This window comes from Triplophysa dalaica, chromosome 18 (genome assembly GCF_015846415.1).
Source record: "Triplophysa dalaica isolate WHDGS20190420 chromosome 18, ASM1584641v1, whole genome shotgun sequence".
In the NCBI taxonomy this organism is placed as follows: Eukaryota; Metazoa; Chordata; class Actinopteri; order Cypriniformes; family Nemacheilidae; genus Triplophysa; species Triplophysa dalaica.
Window position 1 is genome coordinate 18,842,671 of NC_079559.1, and position 16,384 is coordinate 18,859,054.

The window sequence follows — 16,384 nt, forward strand, 5'->3', positions numbered from 1 at the left end:
GGAAACTATCAGCTGCTTATAGTGAACTGCTGTCAATGGAAGAGAAAATATTAAAGATACTTTTAATTATTTTAGATTTAAAATCTGATTACATTAAGGTTATATTGAGCCTGTTCTATGTTGTTCAAGTAGGTCAATCTATTACCACTCTAAATGCTGCTGACTCAAATAATTACTGATCCAGATTTAACCAAAATTGAATTGTTTGAAAACAATCTTTTCTTTTTTAATCTGATAATTCAACCAAGCCAAACAGTGCATATTACAAAGTAACAGATAAAAGAGATATTTCGACTTTATTTTGCAGATAGCTTTAGTTAACATTTTCATAATGTTCATTTTTTGCAATACATGCTGATGACAGCAGAAGGGTTTAAATTAATTAGTTTTACAGTCTAGTGTATCATTGAGCAAGTTATTTTTCCCAGACTAATCTGCACATAGAAATACAAACAGATTTACTTGTCTATCTTAAAACATTCAAATGCCAAGAATAATAAAATATGATGGTCCCCGTGTGAGGAAAACTATATAATATGTGCATGTGTATGTATCTATATCCACAATACATTTTATTCAAAATCAGCTTCACAGAAAATATTGCCATAAAATAGATACAACACAAACAAATCATCAAAAATCTCTTTATGGTCCCACGTGGTAGTTTGAAAACCCCTGATCTAGCTCATTTCGGGAAAGAAAATCAATGAACATACTATCTGGCAAGTATCTATAGATATTTATCTTATAGTATCAAAGTGTGGCATCTGTCTAATATTAACGGTATTTTATTTGATGTATGAAACTGCTAAAAAAAGGTCATATTGGAGTAATTATAGCCATTGCAGTGCATATTGTAAATGTTTAGTTGCAAAGCTAAACAATTTCAGTTTAAAGCTTTTTTATACAGCCATAACAGTATTCACTCTTCCAGTTAATAATGAATCTGTGAGTATTGTTTGTGATGACAATTTGTAGGTGAATTTGCCATACAGTATGTGTAAAACTTCTCACCCTTGGCATTTATGCACACATTTCCTGAGCCCAACATTTTGCAGTCTACCTAGCACTAAGGTCCACCACTAAATGCTGGTAGGCCATGGTTTTTCCCTTAAAACTGGCTGCAAGCAGTATATCCTTATTGTCGACCGACACCAGGCTAAACCCTCGAGGTGCAAGCATGTTCAATTCCTGGAAAGGCTGAAACCTCTGGGTGAGGTCATCCCACAGATAGATCCGAGAGAAGGAATAATCGCTCCCCAGCAAAAGGTACAGCCTCACTCCAACACTGAACGTATACACGGCCATGGACCCCCGTGACGGCAGGGTTTGAATCTCCACAAACCGTTGGCTGTCCCACCGTAGGATCTTTGAGTCTCCAATGAAGCGTGTGAGGCAGATATACAGCACTTTTCGCACCCAGAAGTGCTTTACCATCTGCACGTCACCGGAATCGGTGATCTGGGTCTGGTAGACAAATTGCCGTTGGCTGCGGTTCCACTGGTACACCACCGGGGGCTGGGAGGAGCTAGAGAGTATGAGACGAGGTTTGCCGTCCATTTCTAGAAAGTCGATATGAGTGTCGCGGTGCCAGGGATGGAGAGACTGGTGTGAGTAAAAGCCGTTACTGTTCCAGCGGTACAGGCTGGTGGAACCTGCTTTGGAGCTATCCACCACAGCAAAATACCAGTCTCCTTCAATCTGGAACGTCTCAATGAAGTTGGGTTTACGGACACGGGTGGTGTCAATGTCCTGGATTTTGACGAATCGTAATGGGCCCTCCTCCCATCTGACGACGACATCAAGATCAGTGATCGAAATAATACTTATAATTTCTTAATCCATACGTTAAACTATTTAACTACAACTCCACAAGGTAATAGTGTAGTAGTAATTACTCAAAATTGCTATATTATTTCATGTGGGCTTAATTATGACAAAAAACTATAACACTTTTTTTAAGTGTCCACAATAACCAGCAATAAAAACAAATAGACATACTTGTAGATATGGGATCCTCCAAAAAGCTGGGCTACAACCATGTAGAGAGTGTTATCGATAACCACAGGTTTGCAGTAGACAGCAGAACGAGCTAGAACACACACACACACATATACATACAATAGCATTTGATATTTCGCTGCTGTCCTTCTGAAACCTGGTATCTTCATATTAAGTGATTTTGATTTTCTAATTATTAGTCACCAGTTGTGTTTGTTACTAGGATTTGGAAATCTCTAACCAATGAAAAGTATTAAAACGGCTGTCAACTGTGACAACACGGTTTTTCATCATTTAAAAAGTATAGTGTTCTCATCTCTTCCAGAAGACAGGGGAATTTGGATTTACAGCTTTTGTGAAAAAGTAATTTCCACTTAGACACAAAAGTGTGACCACTTTCAGTTTACTAGCAATAAACTCCATCAATATTGTTTCTATAGTCTTGTTGTCTATTGCGATGCATCCAGCATTTGGAATAAAGCAAATGGTCCAGGAATTTAGGCAAACAAGCTTTGTTTTCCTTGGTCTATCTTTTAAAACAATGGCGTGTGTGCACACGGAGCGATGACGTATGTCTGCTAATCTCAGCCATCTCTGTTACATCCGTCGCATGTAGCGTTTCACTCGGTCTCTTCAAGATGCACTTTGGATTACGGTCAACGACATGAATCTTATTATCCAAACACTACATCATACATCGACAAAATAAAAGGGCTTCAGGCAATCCGTTTCAAGCTACATTCACAAATATGAAAAAAAGCGAAGTAAACTTTTGCACTAACTGGAGGCATGATCACAAAGGCAATGACCAGCCTCAGTGTTTTCGGTTTGCACGCCATCGCTCCATATGCATATACCCCATTAAGTTACAAAACATAAAATGAGAACTCTCTAGTTTTTGGCTTACATGTGATGTTGTAATGTGTCTTGAAAAGCATATTCACGTGATCCCAAATGAACACGGTGCAGATTCCCGTGTTGGGCTGAGCGAAAACCACATACTGGTCATCGCTGAACTCGTATGACTCCACAGATAGAGACTGGAAGGAGAATGTCTCATATCCTGCAAAATCTTGATGAGCAGAAGATTTGGTTTCAGAGTTACTGCAATGATTTACAAATATAGTGATTGTATGTTTATGAACCCTTGCAGAATCAGTCAGATATTTTGAAAGAAAAAAAATACAATTGAAAAAATGTTTTTTGCATGACCTGGACGAAGCTTCAAACCAACATATTAAAGAACAAATCGGTGAAATTTAGCGGCATCTAGTGGTGGGTTGCGAATTGCAACCAATGGCTCACTCTACCCCTCCCTTTCAAAGCACTACGGTGGCTGAAAGAGGACTAAGATGTCGTCACGTTTTTGCTTCTTTGCTGAAGCAGGTAACGTATTTACGAAACGCATTCTGCATAGCAGTTTGTCCGTTTAGGGCAGGGTTCCTCAAATCTCACCCTGGTGGGCCGGAGCACTGCAGAGTTTAGCTCCAACCCTGATCAAAGGTGTGTTTGATCAGGGCTGGAGCTAAACTCTGTAGTGCTCCGGCCCTCCAGGGTAAGATTTGAGGAACCCTGGTTTAGGGCTACTGTAGAAACAACATGGCAAATTCCATGTAAGATGACCCGCAGTGTATGTAGATTTAAATAGCTCATAATAAGGTAAAAAAAACATAATGCTTTATTATGTGAGGTCTTTATACAACTCGGAAGACATTATGTGTATTATACTGCATTTCTGTCAATAGATCCTCCTTAATCTTACACACTGGTTCTTTAAAAAATATAAACAATTCTTATAATGTGAGTTTACCTGCACTGATGCAGTTGAAGTCACGTGGAGTGAGGTCATGAATGCGTCGGGCCTGGAACTCAAAAGGGCTGGCACAGTATATTGATGGAACTGATGTGTTGCTCTTCTCCATCCAGTCAACTAACCATTTAATCTTACAGTCACAACGAAAAGAGTTTCCTCGCAGGTCTCTGCACAGAGTGAGGCCAGAAATGCCATGAAAAGATGTATTCTTTAGCGAACCCTGATTTGTGAGGTATTGTTTGGTACATACAAGTCTGTGAGGATTTCCAGGTGTTTGAAGAGATCTCTGGGCAAAACCTCAAGGTTGTTGTTGGAAAGAGATCTTACAGAAAGAGGCAATCAAAGAGGCATATCATTACCATTTTTTATTAGACATTATACCCACCACCCTTTCCTTTCATCTAGAAAGTACAATGGATGACACATTTGTACTGTATGGAGGGGGTTGATGTGTATGAACAAGGATATAACTAAATATTCAAAATTTAAAGACACTAAAAGTAAATGTTAAAGAACTGCTTATTCAAAAATGCCTTCAAAAATTCCCCACTTCAGGTAAAAGGACATCACAACTTAAAGAACGTTTCAGCATCATTTAAAAAAGATTTGTGATCACTACATAAAGAAATGATACTCTCAATAAGTCATAATTTTCTCCATAATTTTATTTATTTAAAAATAAAACCAATTTCATTCAATTCAAATTATGTGAAATGCAATTGCATTTTTAAAGGCAGTATAATATAATTTATATTCAAGTGAGTTTTGGTAGATTTTTGTCAGATTTGATTTAAGAAAATTCGATTTGCAGCTATTAAAATTAAGTTTTCAAGTTGAATCTCATATAGTTAATGAATTATCAATTTTTTTACAATAAATAAAGTTTATTCAAAGCACATACAGCCGTGGAAAAAATTGAGAGACCATTGTTAATTTTCATTTATTCAGCATTAGATGTATTGTGGCTATTCCAGTCCAGTGTGTTTTTTTTTCAACAAAATCAGACCTCAGGAATGATATAGAGTCACGCAACAGCAATGTGAAAGACTGAACGTATGACAAAACACATGAAACCTGTGATAAAAAATCCAGGTTATCACATCAAATGTTTTTGGAACTTTTCCTAAATATTTATTACTTTTGTATTGATTGAAAGTAAATATAAACCTGTTTTCATTTCAGTATTTGATCTTAGTATTTGTTATTTTTTCCTGTGTCTCCAGTATTCATTTTCTGTAAATCAATTCAAATATTGTAAGTTCACAGAGTGAACCAAAAATGATAATTTTACCTAAACACATATAAATGATAACGTCAGAAAAATGTAAAATAATTTTGGAATGGTCTCTTGATTTTTTCCGCGGCTTCATTTGCCTTTGATTATGCATTCTCAAGTAGGTCTGAAATGCATTAAAATGCATTAAAAATGCATACAAAATTTAGATTGAACAAATCGTACAGGAGGAAGGGGGTGGCATTTGTTTTATGTTACATTATTTAATGCAGAAGACTCGAAAAATACATACAGATGTGTAAGGGATTTCAGTCCTCTGAACGTGTGTTTGGACAGTGCCTGGATGTCATTATTTTCAATAAATCTGCAAGAAATGTGGGCGAGAAAGAAATAGAATGAGTAATGTGGGAATTCAGTAAATAATTGAAGGAACACAAACAAGTTTAACCAGCAACCCATTTATCAGATGACCACATAATGGATATTTGTACATAGGACTGTCGGGTAAAAGTCATTAAAAAGATTTAGGAGTGTACAATCAGAGAGAGATGTGCAGCAATAGGATGAGGTATTGATCAAGTTGCGTCTTCTCTACCTCCGAATATTTGTAATAAACAGTAGGCTAAAGACGCAGTAGAATGCCAGACACTATACCTTCCGGATAGATTCATGCCTTCAACCACTGAGGAAGACTATAAGGGTTTAGGTCTTCTGCACATATTTCTTATTAAAGCTTTTAGCTTAATGACATGGAGATTGTGAGTGTTTTCATTACTGCTAAAAGCCTTCTGCAAGAGCAAGGATATGCCCTCTCTCTCTTTTTCTCTCTCTATCTCATTCACTCTCTGCAGACATTGCTGATGGTGCTTTAGTCTGAACGCTACCTGAATCTTAAGGAGTGTTTGCAGAAAACGGCACATCCTGCATAAAGATGGGAGATACAGTCACGCGCACGCATTCAGTCTCAATGACTAAAAAAGTAATTAGTTAAAGCATTGTGTCATTCAAATCTTCTTTTATTCTAACCAGCATGTCAGGATGAGAAAAAAAACTGTTTTACTCATGGAAAAATGACTGTGGAAATGTAGGAATGTATGATTTGTCAAGTTTTTCATTTACAGATGTCAATAGATGGTTAATTCTTGCTGAACTAATAGGAATTTGGCAACAGCAGCTTTATTGTTTTATCATCACAGGTGCTGGAATTTGACCACTGACAAATGGCAAGCTCAGATATAGCAAAAATTGTACACAACAAAAACAAAACCCTGTCAGAAAAAGTTCTGAATCTGGGAAAAAAATACTTTTGACTTTTTGTCCAGTAAAAGTATGAACTAAATCAACCCTGCTGAGAAAAATAAAACCCTGCCCAATACACATTAGAACATTTTATGGATGTATTTGTTATAACGGGAGTAGTATTGACTTTAAGGGAAACTGTAATGGTGTCTACTGGTATGTGATGGATTCTATTGGTGTGATGTTAAATTCTATTGGATAACATTAAATAACGCTCAACCCTGCTGAAATAAAACAATAGAACCCATACAGAAACCATTATAGAAATTCAAATGGTTTACAATATAACATCATTATGAACCATTAGCTTTTTCATTAAAACCTTTACAAAATGCCTTTTTGTAATGTGTTTTGGGCATTATTCCAGTAGGATTTAACATCCCACCAATATAATCCATCACATACCAGTAGAACTATTACAGTTTCCATTAAAACCAACACAAATACCTTTAAAACCATTTTAACTTCTTCATGCATGTTTCCCTGAAAAACAAAAGAATAGAAACCATTAAATAAGTTTTAATGGTTTTAACATGATTTGTATTGGTTTTATGGGAAACTGTAATGGTTCTACTGGTATTTGATGGATTCTATTGATGGGATGTTAAATCGTATTGGAACAATGCCCAAAAAACACTACAAAAGGAATTTTATGATGGTTTTAACGGAAAGCTAATGGTTCATAATGGTATCTTGATGGTTACCATTAGAATTTCTGTAATGTTTTTCTCTTATTTTGAACCCTCAAAACAAGTACTTCTTTAATGGTTTCAACAGTTTATTCAGCAGGGATGACAAAAAAAATCGAAAATTCGAAAAAGCGAATGGTTCATAATGCTATTTTAACTGTAACCCGGTATGTGATGGATTCGACTGGTGTGAGGTTAACTCCTATTGGATAATATTTAATAATGCCCAAAACACATTATAAAAGGAATTTTGTAAGTGTTTAAGTGGGAAAAGCTAATATTTTATAATGTTTTTTTAATGGAAATCATTATAATTTCTGTGATGGTTTCTACCGGGTTTCTATAGTATAGTTCTTCAGCAGGGGAAATACATTAACAAAGAGAATATCTTAACTTTTCAAGCTTAAAAAACAGTGAACTTACATTTATTTATGTATTTAAAGCTAATCAAAATGTTCCATAAACACAGAAAACATACTTACAAGTATTGCAGGTGTCCAAGGCCAGCAAATGCATCATCAGAAATGAAGGAGAATGTATTTGAGTTCAAGAGCCTGAGCAAAATGAAGAGAGAGGGACATAATTTGTGCTTTAACTTTCATTGAGCTAAATGTCTGAATTGTTAACATTTAGTTGATTCAGTGTAAGATTAGGAGATAAGTACTTTGGTATGTACATAGATTACATTCACACCACTACATAATACAGAACATGTCAGCCCTGTCTGAAACAACAGTATTACGGTCATTGGTGGGCATTGTTGGAGAATGTTCACTACCTCTCCATGTACATTACACAATTGCACCTAATACCAGCTTTAATTATACATTTAACTTTTAGTTACATGACTCTATCATTAAGTGTAATGTTATTCTATAATGTTTTATGGCTGTGCATTTGAAAAACGTTTCATGCTGTAATGATTCACCCCATTCAATTGTATACGTGAATTCCTAGATATTTACAACCGGCATTGTCTAATAGATGCGATTTTAAAATAAGTATCACTTCCTCATTTGTAATTTATAAAAACACAATAATAGCAGGTGGCTAAAAGCACATTTCAATGCTCAGCAACTGTCTCACACATCCTCAGAGTAGTGCATCTACTATCTAAACAGGCGTAATAATGGCCTTTTTATAGATATAATGACTTTTATACTGTTTACTGTACGGACGAATTGTATCGTTGCTTAAAACAATTACACTATTAATACAATATTTCATACATAGTCTTCGAAAAAATCCCTTGGTAAATATGAGCAAAGAATGCTGTGAAAATACATCTGCTTTGTTTCACCTTTTGATCTTTTATAAAAAAATATATTGTAATTATTGTGGCCAATGTGTATAAGGGAAAAACATTTATTTCATAATATGACCCCCCCACACTTTCAATTGTGTTACTTTAATGATTTTTTTATATAAAAGATCAATAGGAGAAACAATGCAGATTCATTTTCACAGCCTTCTTTGCTCATGTTTACCATGGGTGCCAATATTATTGTCCATGACTGTATTGCATTCTGAACAATTTGTATTTAAATTGTTGACTGATTCAGTGCGTAAAGTACTGGCATGCTGTCATTTGAAAACAAACTTGTCTCTCTTTGTCTTTCTCACACATACAGGGAGGACAGAGAAGCTGTTGTTGTGTGAGTGTGAGCAGTCTGTAAATGCAGGGTCTGTCACTGATACCCTGCTCACGCATACACACACACACATGACAGACACCACTTTCCTGACTCTATACTTTCGTAGCTTCAAACGTAGCTAAGACCAGAATAGATTATACTCACAAAAACTGCAATAGGTGCATATGGGAAAAAGCTCCCTCAGGAATAGTTGTGAAGGCAACGTTCACCATAGTCCTGTGGTGGAAGAAATTGTTATGAGTACCACTGCCGCTGTCCTCTTCCCGTACAGAATCTTTCATACGGTTGTACATGTAAACAGATATCTATGTTATTGTACACTTTGAAAAAATCTGTAAAAAACAGAAATGTTCTGTCCGCTGGCTTTACAAATATTGTACCTTAAAATAATAGGTTTTTAAGATAAAAAATACAGGATATAAGGATAAAAAATGACCCAGTTTTTCCTGTAAACTTTTTCTGTAATTTAGTTTTCAAAAATGAACTGTAAAAAATATTTTTTTGTTAAATAAACACATTTTCTGGCAGTTGGGCGCAGATGGGGCAACAGAAATAAACTGTAAAATAACGGTTTTACCCTTTAAAATTTCCCATTTTCTTGTACATTTCTTGTAAAATCTTTTCCTGTAATTTTACGTTTTTTTACCACATTTTGAACAAACATTAATAAATCTGTTTTGTAACACCAGTTCCGTTTTTTAACATTTTATGTGGAACATCTGTAAAAAAACTTTTGTAAAATAAAGTTTTTTACAATGTAATAGTATGTAATTTCAAAGTGTGGCACATGAACCTGAATGGCTTGTATAGTGCACATGTTAAATGGAGTACTTCATGGTGCTTTTTTTTACTCCTTAGCTTGACAACAATTTTTTTGTCTACTTTCATTGTATGTAAAACATTTACATTTTCTTGCATTTTATGTTTCCAACATACAAAAGAGTAGTTAATAACTAGTTAACGTTCAGGTAAAAGGCTAATGTTAATGATAAAAAGTGGCTACATTGAGTCAAGTGCAGCTTTTTCTCACAGTAACTCTGCACACCTGGATAGATCTCTCAATCTAATGCCGGATTTAATCATTAGACAGTAGGGCCTAGAATTTTCTTGGGTTTTATATTATATATATAAATAATAGTACAGTCAAAGTGCAGAGCTCTCTAACAGGAAAAAAAGGAAAATAAATCCTTGTTTTTTAAAAAGACATTATGTCAAACATGAAGGTGTTTATCAATACTTGTCTTTAGTATGCAGACAAGCAAGTAAAGCTGTTCAGAAACATCACATGATATAAAGATAATTTGTCTTTTGGGCAGATCCATCATTAAGTAATTGAATAGTATGGCATTTAGTGAAAACTTAATGCATACTGCTTATATAAAACCACAAACAAGATGTGTTTTCAGATAAAACTGAAAACTAAAAAATACAGATCCTTAAACAACTGTGCACTCAAGAATATTGAGTTTGTGGTTCGCGGTGGAGGGAGAGCAGATATAAAATACAGATCTCATCTTTTAACAGCTCAGTAAGAGCACTTCATGCACTGACATAAGAGAAAAAGAATGAGCAGGTTTGCCACAACCTCATAATCTTGAGCCTTATGTTAAGATTTAAAGGGACAGTTACCCCCCCAAAAAATCTGTTATAAATAATTTACCCTCGTGTTTGTAGAACACTAAAGAAGATATATTGAGAAATGTCTAATCTCCACATAAAGGATATAATGTTGTTTGATTACCAAGGTTCTTCAAAATACCCTCTTTTGTGTTCTGAAGAAGAAAGAAAGTCATACTTGTGTGGAATGGCATAAGGGCAAGTACATGGTAAAAGAATTTTCAATTTTCAATGTAAAGGCAACATTTAACGCTATGGTAAAGGTGCTTAAAATAAGCGTGACCTCTGTGAATTCCCGCTTTGGATGACGTCACAACAAAATCTTGACTAAACAGCCAACATAATGGACGACTCAAATGACTGGTTAATTGTTTTGTGGGGCATGTCTTTAAAAAAAAAAAAAACTGTATAAAATAACAACATGTAGTATAAAGAAGATTGAAAATGCTCTTATTGTTAGAGCACAGACCATCCTTTAAATTAAAATCTAAGTATTGTATGTGAACATTTTCGATATAAATTTTCCATAGGGGATACACTCATTTTCAATTAGTTTAAAACCTCTATTAGAGAACTGCTTCGTCTTAGTTGTTTTTTGTATTTGGCAGATGCTTTAAACATTTACATTTAGCAGAAGCTTCTATCCAAAGTGACTTATGAGAGAGCATTTAACATGTTGTCAACAATTCAAAGCAACTTAATGTACAGGTACAATCAATGTCCAATACATTTGTGCATTTCATGGGTTTCAAACCCACAACCTATACATTGTCAACTCGCCACAGTTTTCCTTCTTTAGACTTTCCATGTCAGTTCCATAATAAACAGGCTGACTTACATCCTTCAACATGTCAGTACTCACAATGAGATGATTCCTGGTGGGAAGCTCTTGGGAATGGCTTTGGTGTCCACGCAGAAGGCACTGTCTTTAGTACAGGAGCAGGTCGCTGGACATTTCGGGATTTTGGGAGTTCTGCGGCCCACTGCGAATCCAAGCATACAGAAAAGAAGCATCAAAACAGACAGTCGCCAATCTTGCCATCGTAGTCTCTGTATGGGCCTCGCTTCCACCATCATCACCACCTTCTCTTCTCCAATCAGGGTCTCTCAGTCAGGGAAGACGGATGGCTGGAGAGAAGGATGAGGTGCTGTTGTTTCGCAGGAGAGGTGATGCTGTGCTCAGAGAAGGCTGACGGAGCGAGTCGGTCACAGATAGAGTGAGGCTGGTCTTCCCCGGGAGCGTGTATGAGCGTGCACTAGCTTTTTTTCTCTTTGTGGTCTGCAGTTCTCTCTCTCTTTCTCTCAGCGGTGCAGCTGTCAGAGTACAGACTGCAGGAGTGTGTGTAGCCAGGCTGTTGTGTGCACATTCTGCCTCAGACCAGAGACACTGAATTATTTACAGTCACATTGAATAACACTTTAGCACAAAGCTGGGTTATCACGGGCCTGGAAGAGGGTCCTGACCTGAAGTATTAAACATTGATAGTGTGCTTTTACTTTTCTAAGAGAACGGACACATGATTTACAACCGGTTCTGCATTGATAGCAGAACAAGCTGCAGTATTGCTGGATGCAGAATGCAGCTATCCTGACCTCATTTTATTAAATATGTCAAGTTTCTAAACACAATAAACTTATGAAAAGACAGACAAAAACTCTATTATAGCTATGTTTTTTTAAAGATATTATTCTCATTTATCACCTTTGGTCACACCGATAGAAAATGTCCAGCTTACTCTAATAATAAAGTAATTTTTATTAGATTTCTTCAACAATACATGTTTAGACTTTTTCGAGCTTCTTTACAGTTTTCTTTGCATTTCTAAGGTGTTATCCCCTTACACTTGAAACTAGGGATGCACCGATACTACTTTTTCCTCTCCGATTCCAATATCTGTTCTGGCTATCGGCCGATACCGATCCTGATCCGATCTGATACTAGCACTGTTTTTCGTGATCAAAGTAGAGTTACATATTTTATCTTTTATTGCCAGAGGTGGATAGTTCTTAAGCATGTTTACTTTCAAGCACATTTTAAAATATCTGTACTTTATCAGAGTACTTTGGACAAAAAATACTTCCCTACAGTATGAAGCACATCATACTTATTCCAGTAAATCCATGAGTACATCAAAAGTAATTTGTGGCATTTTATGGAATATAGACCTTTATCATACATTTTATGTAATCAAACATTAGAAAAATGAAACCAAAAGGATTCATGTTCCATCATTGTATATCAGATTAATTAATTAAATTAAAATTTTAAGTTTAAGATTATACATTTTTATAAGGGGGGGAGGGGGCGCAAAGCGATGCTCTCCACACAACAGAAAAGTTTGAGAAGTCGGACCATTGTTCTATGGCTTCGTTGTGAAGAACCTTTTAAGCACCTTTATTTTAAAGAGTGTACACTCCAGAAACTTTTGACCAACATGTTAATAAATTGATTTTGGAGTGTAACTGAATGGTTGCTAGGGTGTTCTGGGTGGTTGCTCATTGGTCCAAATCTAAAGAGACAATCCCAAATTATTAATAACATTTTGGGGACATGATTAAAGAAACTTTCTTGAAGTCTTACTTTTAAGCCTTAAGTTAAGATCTGACCATTCAAATCAAAACTGTCATTACTAGTTTCCCATCTTCCTATCTTAGGTTCTAAAGAACTGCCAAGTTCAGTGTTCTAAAATGTATCCTGAAATCGTGTAACCATGGTTACTAAACATATAGGCCACACACACACACTGTAGATAGATTCGGTTGTCACTTCACCTTTTAGTGCTTAACTGTGTCTGTGCAAAACTGTTGACGTCTTTAAACGACCATCAGAGATGTGTCTTCATCTGTTTTTGTGAGGTGCAAAAAAAGTAATTCTCACGAGCCCTTCGCTTATGTGAGAATGTTGCCAGGTCTTAGAAAAAAACTGTAAACGGAGACAAGCTAAAAGCAAATCTTTATATCTAATTGTTTATATTTTATTAGATCAAGAAATCTCAAATATCCGCAGTTGGTGACCATTTTTTAACATCTAAAGGCAGGGCTGGTTCATAAACATATTTTGGAGGCCCCTCAAAGCACACCCATCCCCTCCAACTCTTAGATAAATTTTGTATTTTATTATAAATAAAGTATTTAATTACACTGTAAAAATGTACCAATATTAACAAGTTAATGATATTATAAAAAATCTGTTTCAATTTGAAATTGCTCTAAATCAAATTTTAGGGCAGTCAGGATTACACTTCTTTGCTTTTTTCCGAATAATTTTACAGTATACCATCATTACTTTTTCACTCTTTTGGATGAGTTTAGCCTTCTGTATATATTTGAAATGGGAAAAAGGCACCATTTCAATGACTTCATCTGTCAGGTGTAGAAAAGTGTTTATTCTCTTTATAGATTTAAAGACTGGACCAATGGACTAAGTTTAGTTCTTTAGCTGCCTGTCTTGGCTGGTGGACAAGTATATAAGGATGCTGTAGGTCTGTTCCACTTCAAAAGAAAGAAAGAATGACAGAATAATTAGGTCAAAGTAGGGGTTAACTAAATTTTATTTCACCATTTGATTTGGCTATCAGGTACAGTGGATCTATTTAACAGTCCAGTATTGCATTTTAACAGAGAAAGTGAATAATATAAAAATGACACATGCGTGCTTGCATCTTCGCTGCATGAATTCAATAAACACATTGATTTAAAATAAAGTTACAAAACGTATTTAATCAAGAGCAGGTCATGATTTTGTATTTTGTTGTTTTATTAACATTGACGATAAAAACAGCAGCAGGTTTTTAGTCTATACGTAAGGGATAATGTACTGCAGCCCGTTGTTATCTGAGAAAAGACAGTGTGATCACGACATGAAGCAGATATATAGTGTTGTAGATCCAGTAGTTTGAGTTGAGTATTTTTGACATAACCTTAAGATTTCAGATTTCTTGTTTTAAGAAATACCTGAATGGTTTATTGCTTTGGATGGACACTTTCTATCCCATGAGGCCATAAGGGTGACAAGCTTCCAAATTCAAAAGGTTAATAAATTAAGACAAAACAAAAAAACAGTGTGTTGGATGTCCCTCTCAAGTGATATAGGTTCCCTGACATTTGAAGACTTTAAAATTGAAATCCTGTTTTTTAATGTGCATTCCAATTATCAATCAAGCTGCAGTTGCGTTGTTTTGATTAAGTATTGATAAGTCCCATAATACAGCTTAGTAACACAATAAAACACCATAAAAACATGATAACACAATAAAAAATATAGTTATATATTAATGGATTCATCTGTTTTCGCAAATAACTTCTTCATTTATTTTATCACAGTAAAAAAGTAAAATTTTTTAAACCGACAAAATTGTCATTGATGAATGAAATAAATGTATACATTAAATGCACTGTGAATAAAAGTGTCTGCCACATGCGTAAATGCATTAAAGTTTTTCTACCAGTTAAATCGCAAAGAAAAGCACAACTCAACAAACTGCACAATTTAAGGTATTTTTTGAGTTGGTGAAACCAGAGTTTAACACTAACAAGTGAATTGGATGAGAAGATGAGTAACAGTTACATGTTTGCATTATTATACAGTAGGGAGACTGTTTGCCTTTAAAAATCTCATTTAGATGGTTCCAGCGGGAACAATGTGGCGCAAACTTAACTTCTGGTAGACCTCCATAAAGAACCAATAACTGTATTTATTTTAAGTTAATAGAATTAATATACCACATTGATATAAATTAGTACTAATAATTAATTTAAAATGAAATAAATTGGTATATTATAATCAAACACGGAATGGAAGTTAACTCAGGGCCAGGCACCTGCGTCTGATAAAACCATCTAGTCTAGAGTCACTCTTTTTAATTAAAAAAAGTGACCGGTGTGGTGTGTGCTCTGACCACAAGGGGGCAATAGAGTATCAACTAATAGCTTGAGATTCATGGGTCCTCTACTGAACGAAGAACAAGGTCTTTTTCTTTATTCTCCTGGTCACTCGGTTCTTGGCAGGGCAGCAGTGCCGTGGCAGGCACCGATGTCACCGGTTGACACCACACGCCTATTCAACAAGACGTTGTCGCAGGTACTTCAATCAACAGTCCCTCATTTCATTTCTAGGTGAGGTGGGCAGAATATTTGGCATCTTATGTGTCCCTTGAGGAGCGAGTCAGAGCCAGAACATTATGCATGCTCTCTTTTCTCACAATGCAAAGTCAGCAAAGTTTTCCCACAGGCATAGCATTACCAGCTGTGCTTCTGGAGCTGACTTCACAACTTTTCTGCAAACGTTCTACTGCCAAACCTTTTCATGGTCCTTCGAACAGGACATCCATCCATCTGTCTGTCCGTCTGTCCGTCTTCAGCATCTATCCATCTTGCAGGTAAACGAAATCACTAAGCATTTATGCATGCTTTGGACATTTGGATTTTTATTCACAGCATGAGTCATGATTTCCGTTCTACTTTGAGGGGATATACAAGCTATTGGTGAATCACTGTCATGCTCATGCACATTGATTCATCGCCGAATAACAGCAGATTAAACTTTATTGAGTTAATATCCCAAACCCACATCCCATATTCATCCTGATGCCAGGTCCAGTGAAAGAGTGCCTGTGTGTGTTTTTTCTGTCTTTATAGAGTTTGATCAGTGTGTGGGACTCTATGGTTTCCATCTCTTCGAGCATAATGGTTTTGGCAGCTTTTAGAATATGCCCTTAGATGCAGTTTGGTTTGGATACATGGCTAGGTTCATTCAAATCCTTCACTTTTCTGTTTTAGGCAGACCAAAGTGGTGTAAAGTACAGGAATTGGCATCCAAGGGCATTTTCTTTTACAGGCAGCCGAGCAGTAGAGCAAAATCGCAAGTGCAATGAGGAAGAGACCTTGATAAATATAACGTTTTGTGCTTCAGGGCCCTGTGGACACTATGGTTACCTCTTAAAGGCGACAATAAAATCTTTGCATGGGTGCATAGGTATCCGAGATTGGTATTTGGTGAAAATGCTGTCATGGACCAATCTGAAATGTGGTCAAACTTTTGTGATTTAAACAACCCTGTTGTGCTCTAATTCTATGG

The 16,384-nt window shown here is 35.9% G+C and overlaps 1 protein-coding gene across 2 annotated transcripts; it reads right to left on the reverse strand.

Annotated features, from left to right (window-relative positions):
- Positions 1–279: 279 nt before the first annotated feature.
- Positions 280–11,592, reverse strand: lgi3 (leucine-rich repeat LGI family, member 3). Of its 2 annotated transcripts, XM_056729783.1 has the most exons (10): positions 11,392–11,591; positions 11,171–11,291; positions 8,836–8,907; positions 7,519–7,590; positions 5,341–5,412; positions 4,065–4,136; positions 3,812–3,981; positions 2,909–3,073; positions 2,002–2,092; positions 280–1,789 (listed from the first exon to the last, which is right to left on the reverse strand). In XM_056729783.1, the coding sequence occupies exons 3-10, from the start codon at positions 8,901–8,903 to the stop codon at positions 1,060–1,062; spliced, it is 1,440 nt and encodes a 479-aa protein (XP_056585761.1). In that variant the 5' UTR covers positions 8,904–8,907; positions 11,171–11,291; positions 11,392–11,591; the 3' UTR covers positions 280–1,059. The 2 variants fall into 2 exon arrangements, with proteins under 2 accessions (XP_056585761.1, XP_056585760.1); XM_056729782.1 differs by having other exon boundaries at positions 11,171–11,592.
- Positions 11,593–16,384: the final 4,792 nt, after the last annotated feature.

Bases quoted from the DNA above. Each gene is read 5' to 3' on its own strand.
- lgi3 (XM_056729782.1), bottom strand. From the start codon at position 11,385: ATGATGGTGGAAGCGAGGCCCATACAGAGACTACGATGGCAAGATTGG. The intron at 5,413-7,518 runs GTAAGTATGTTT...CATTTCTTGCAG, and splicing joins CTTGGACACCTGCAATACTT to ATTTATTGAAAATAATGACA. The intron at 3,074-3,811 runs GTAAACTCACAT...CTGCTCATCAAG, and splicing joins CTTCAACTGCATCAGTGCAG to ATTTTGCAGGATATGAGACA.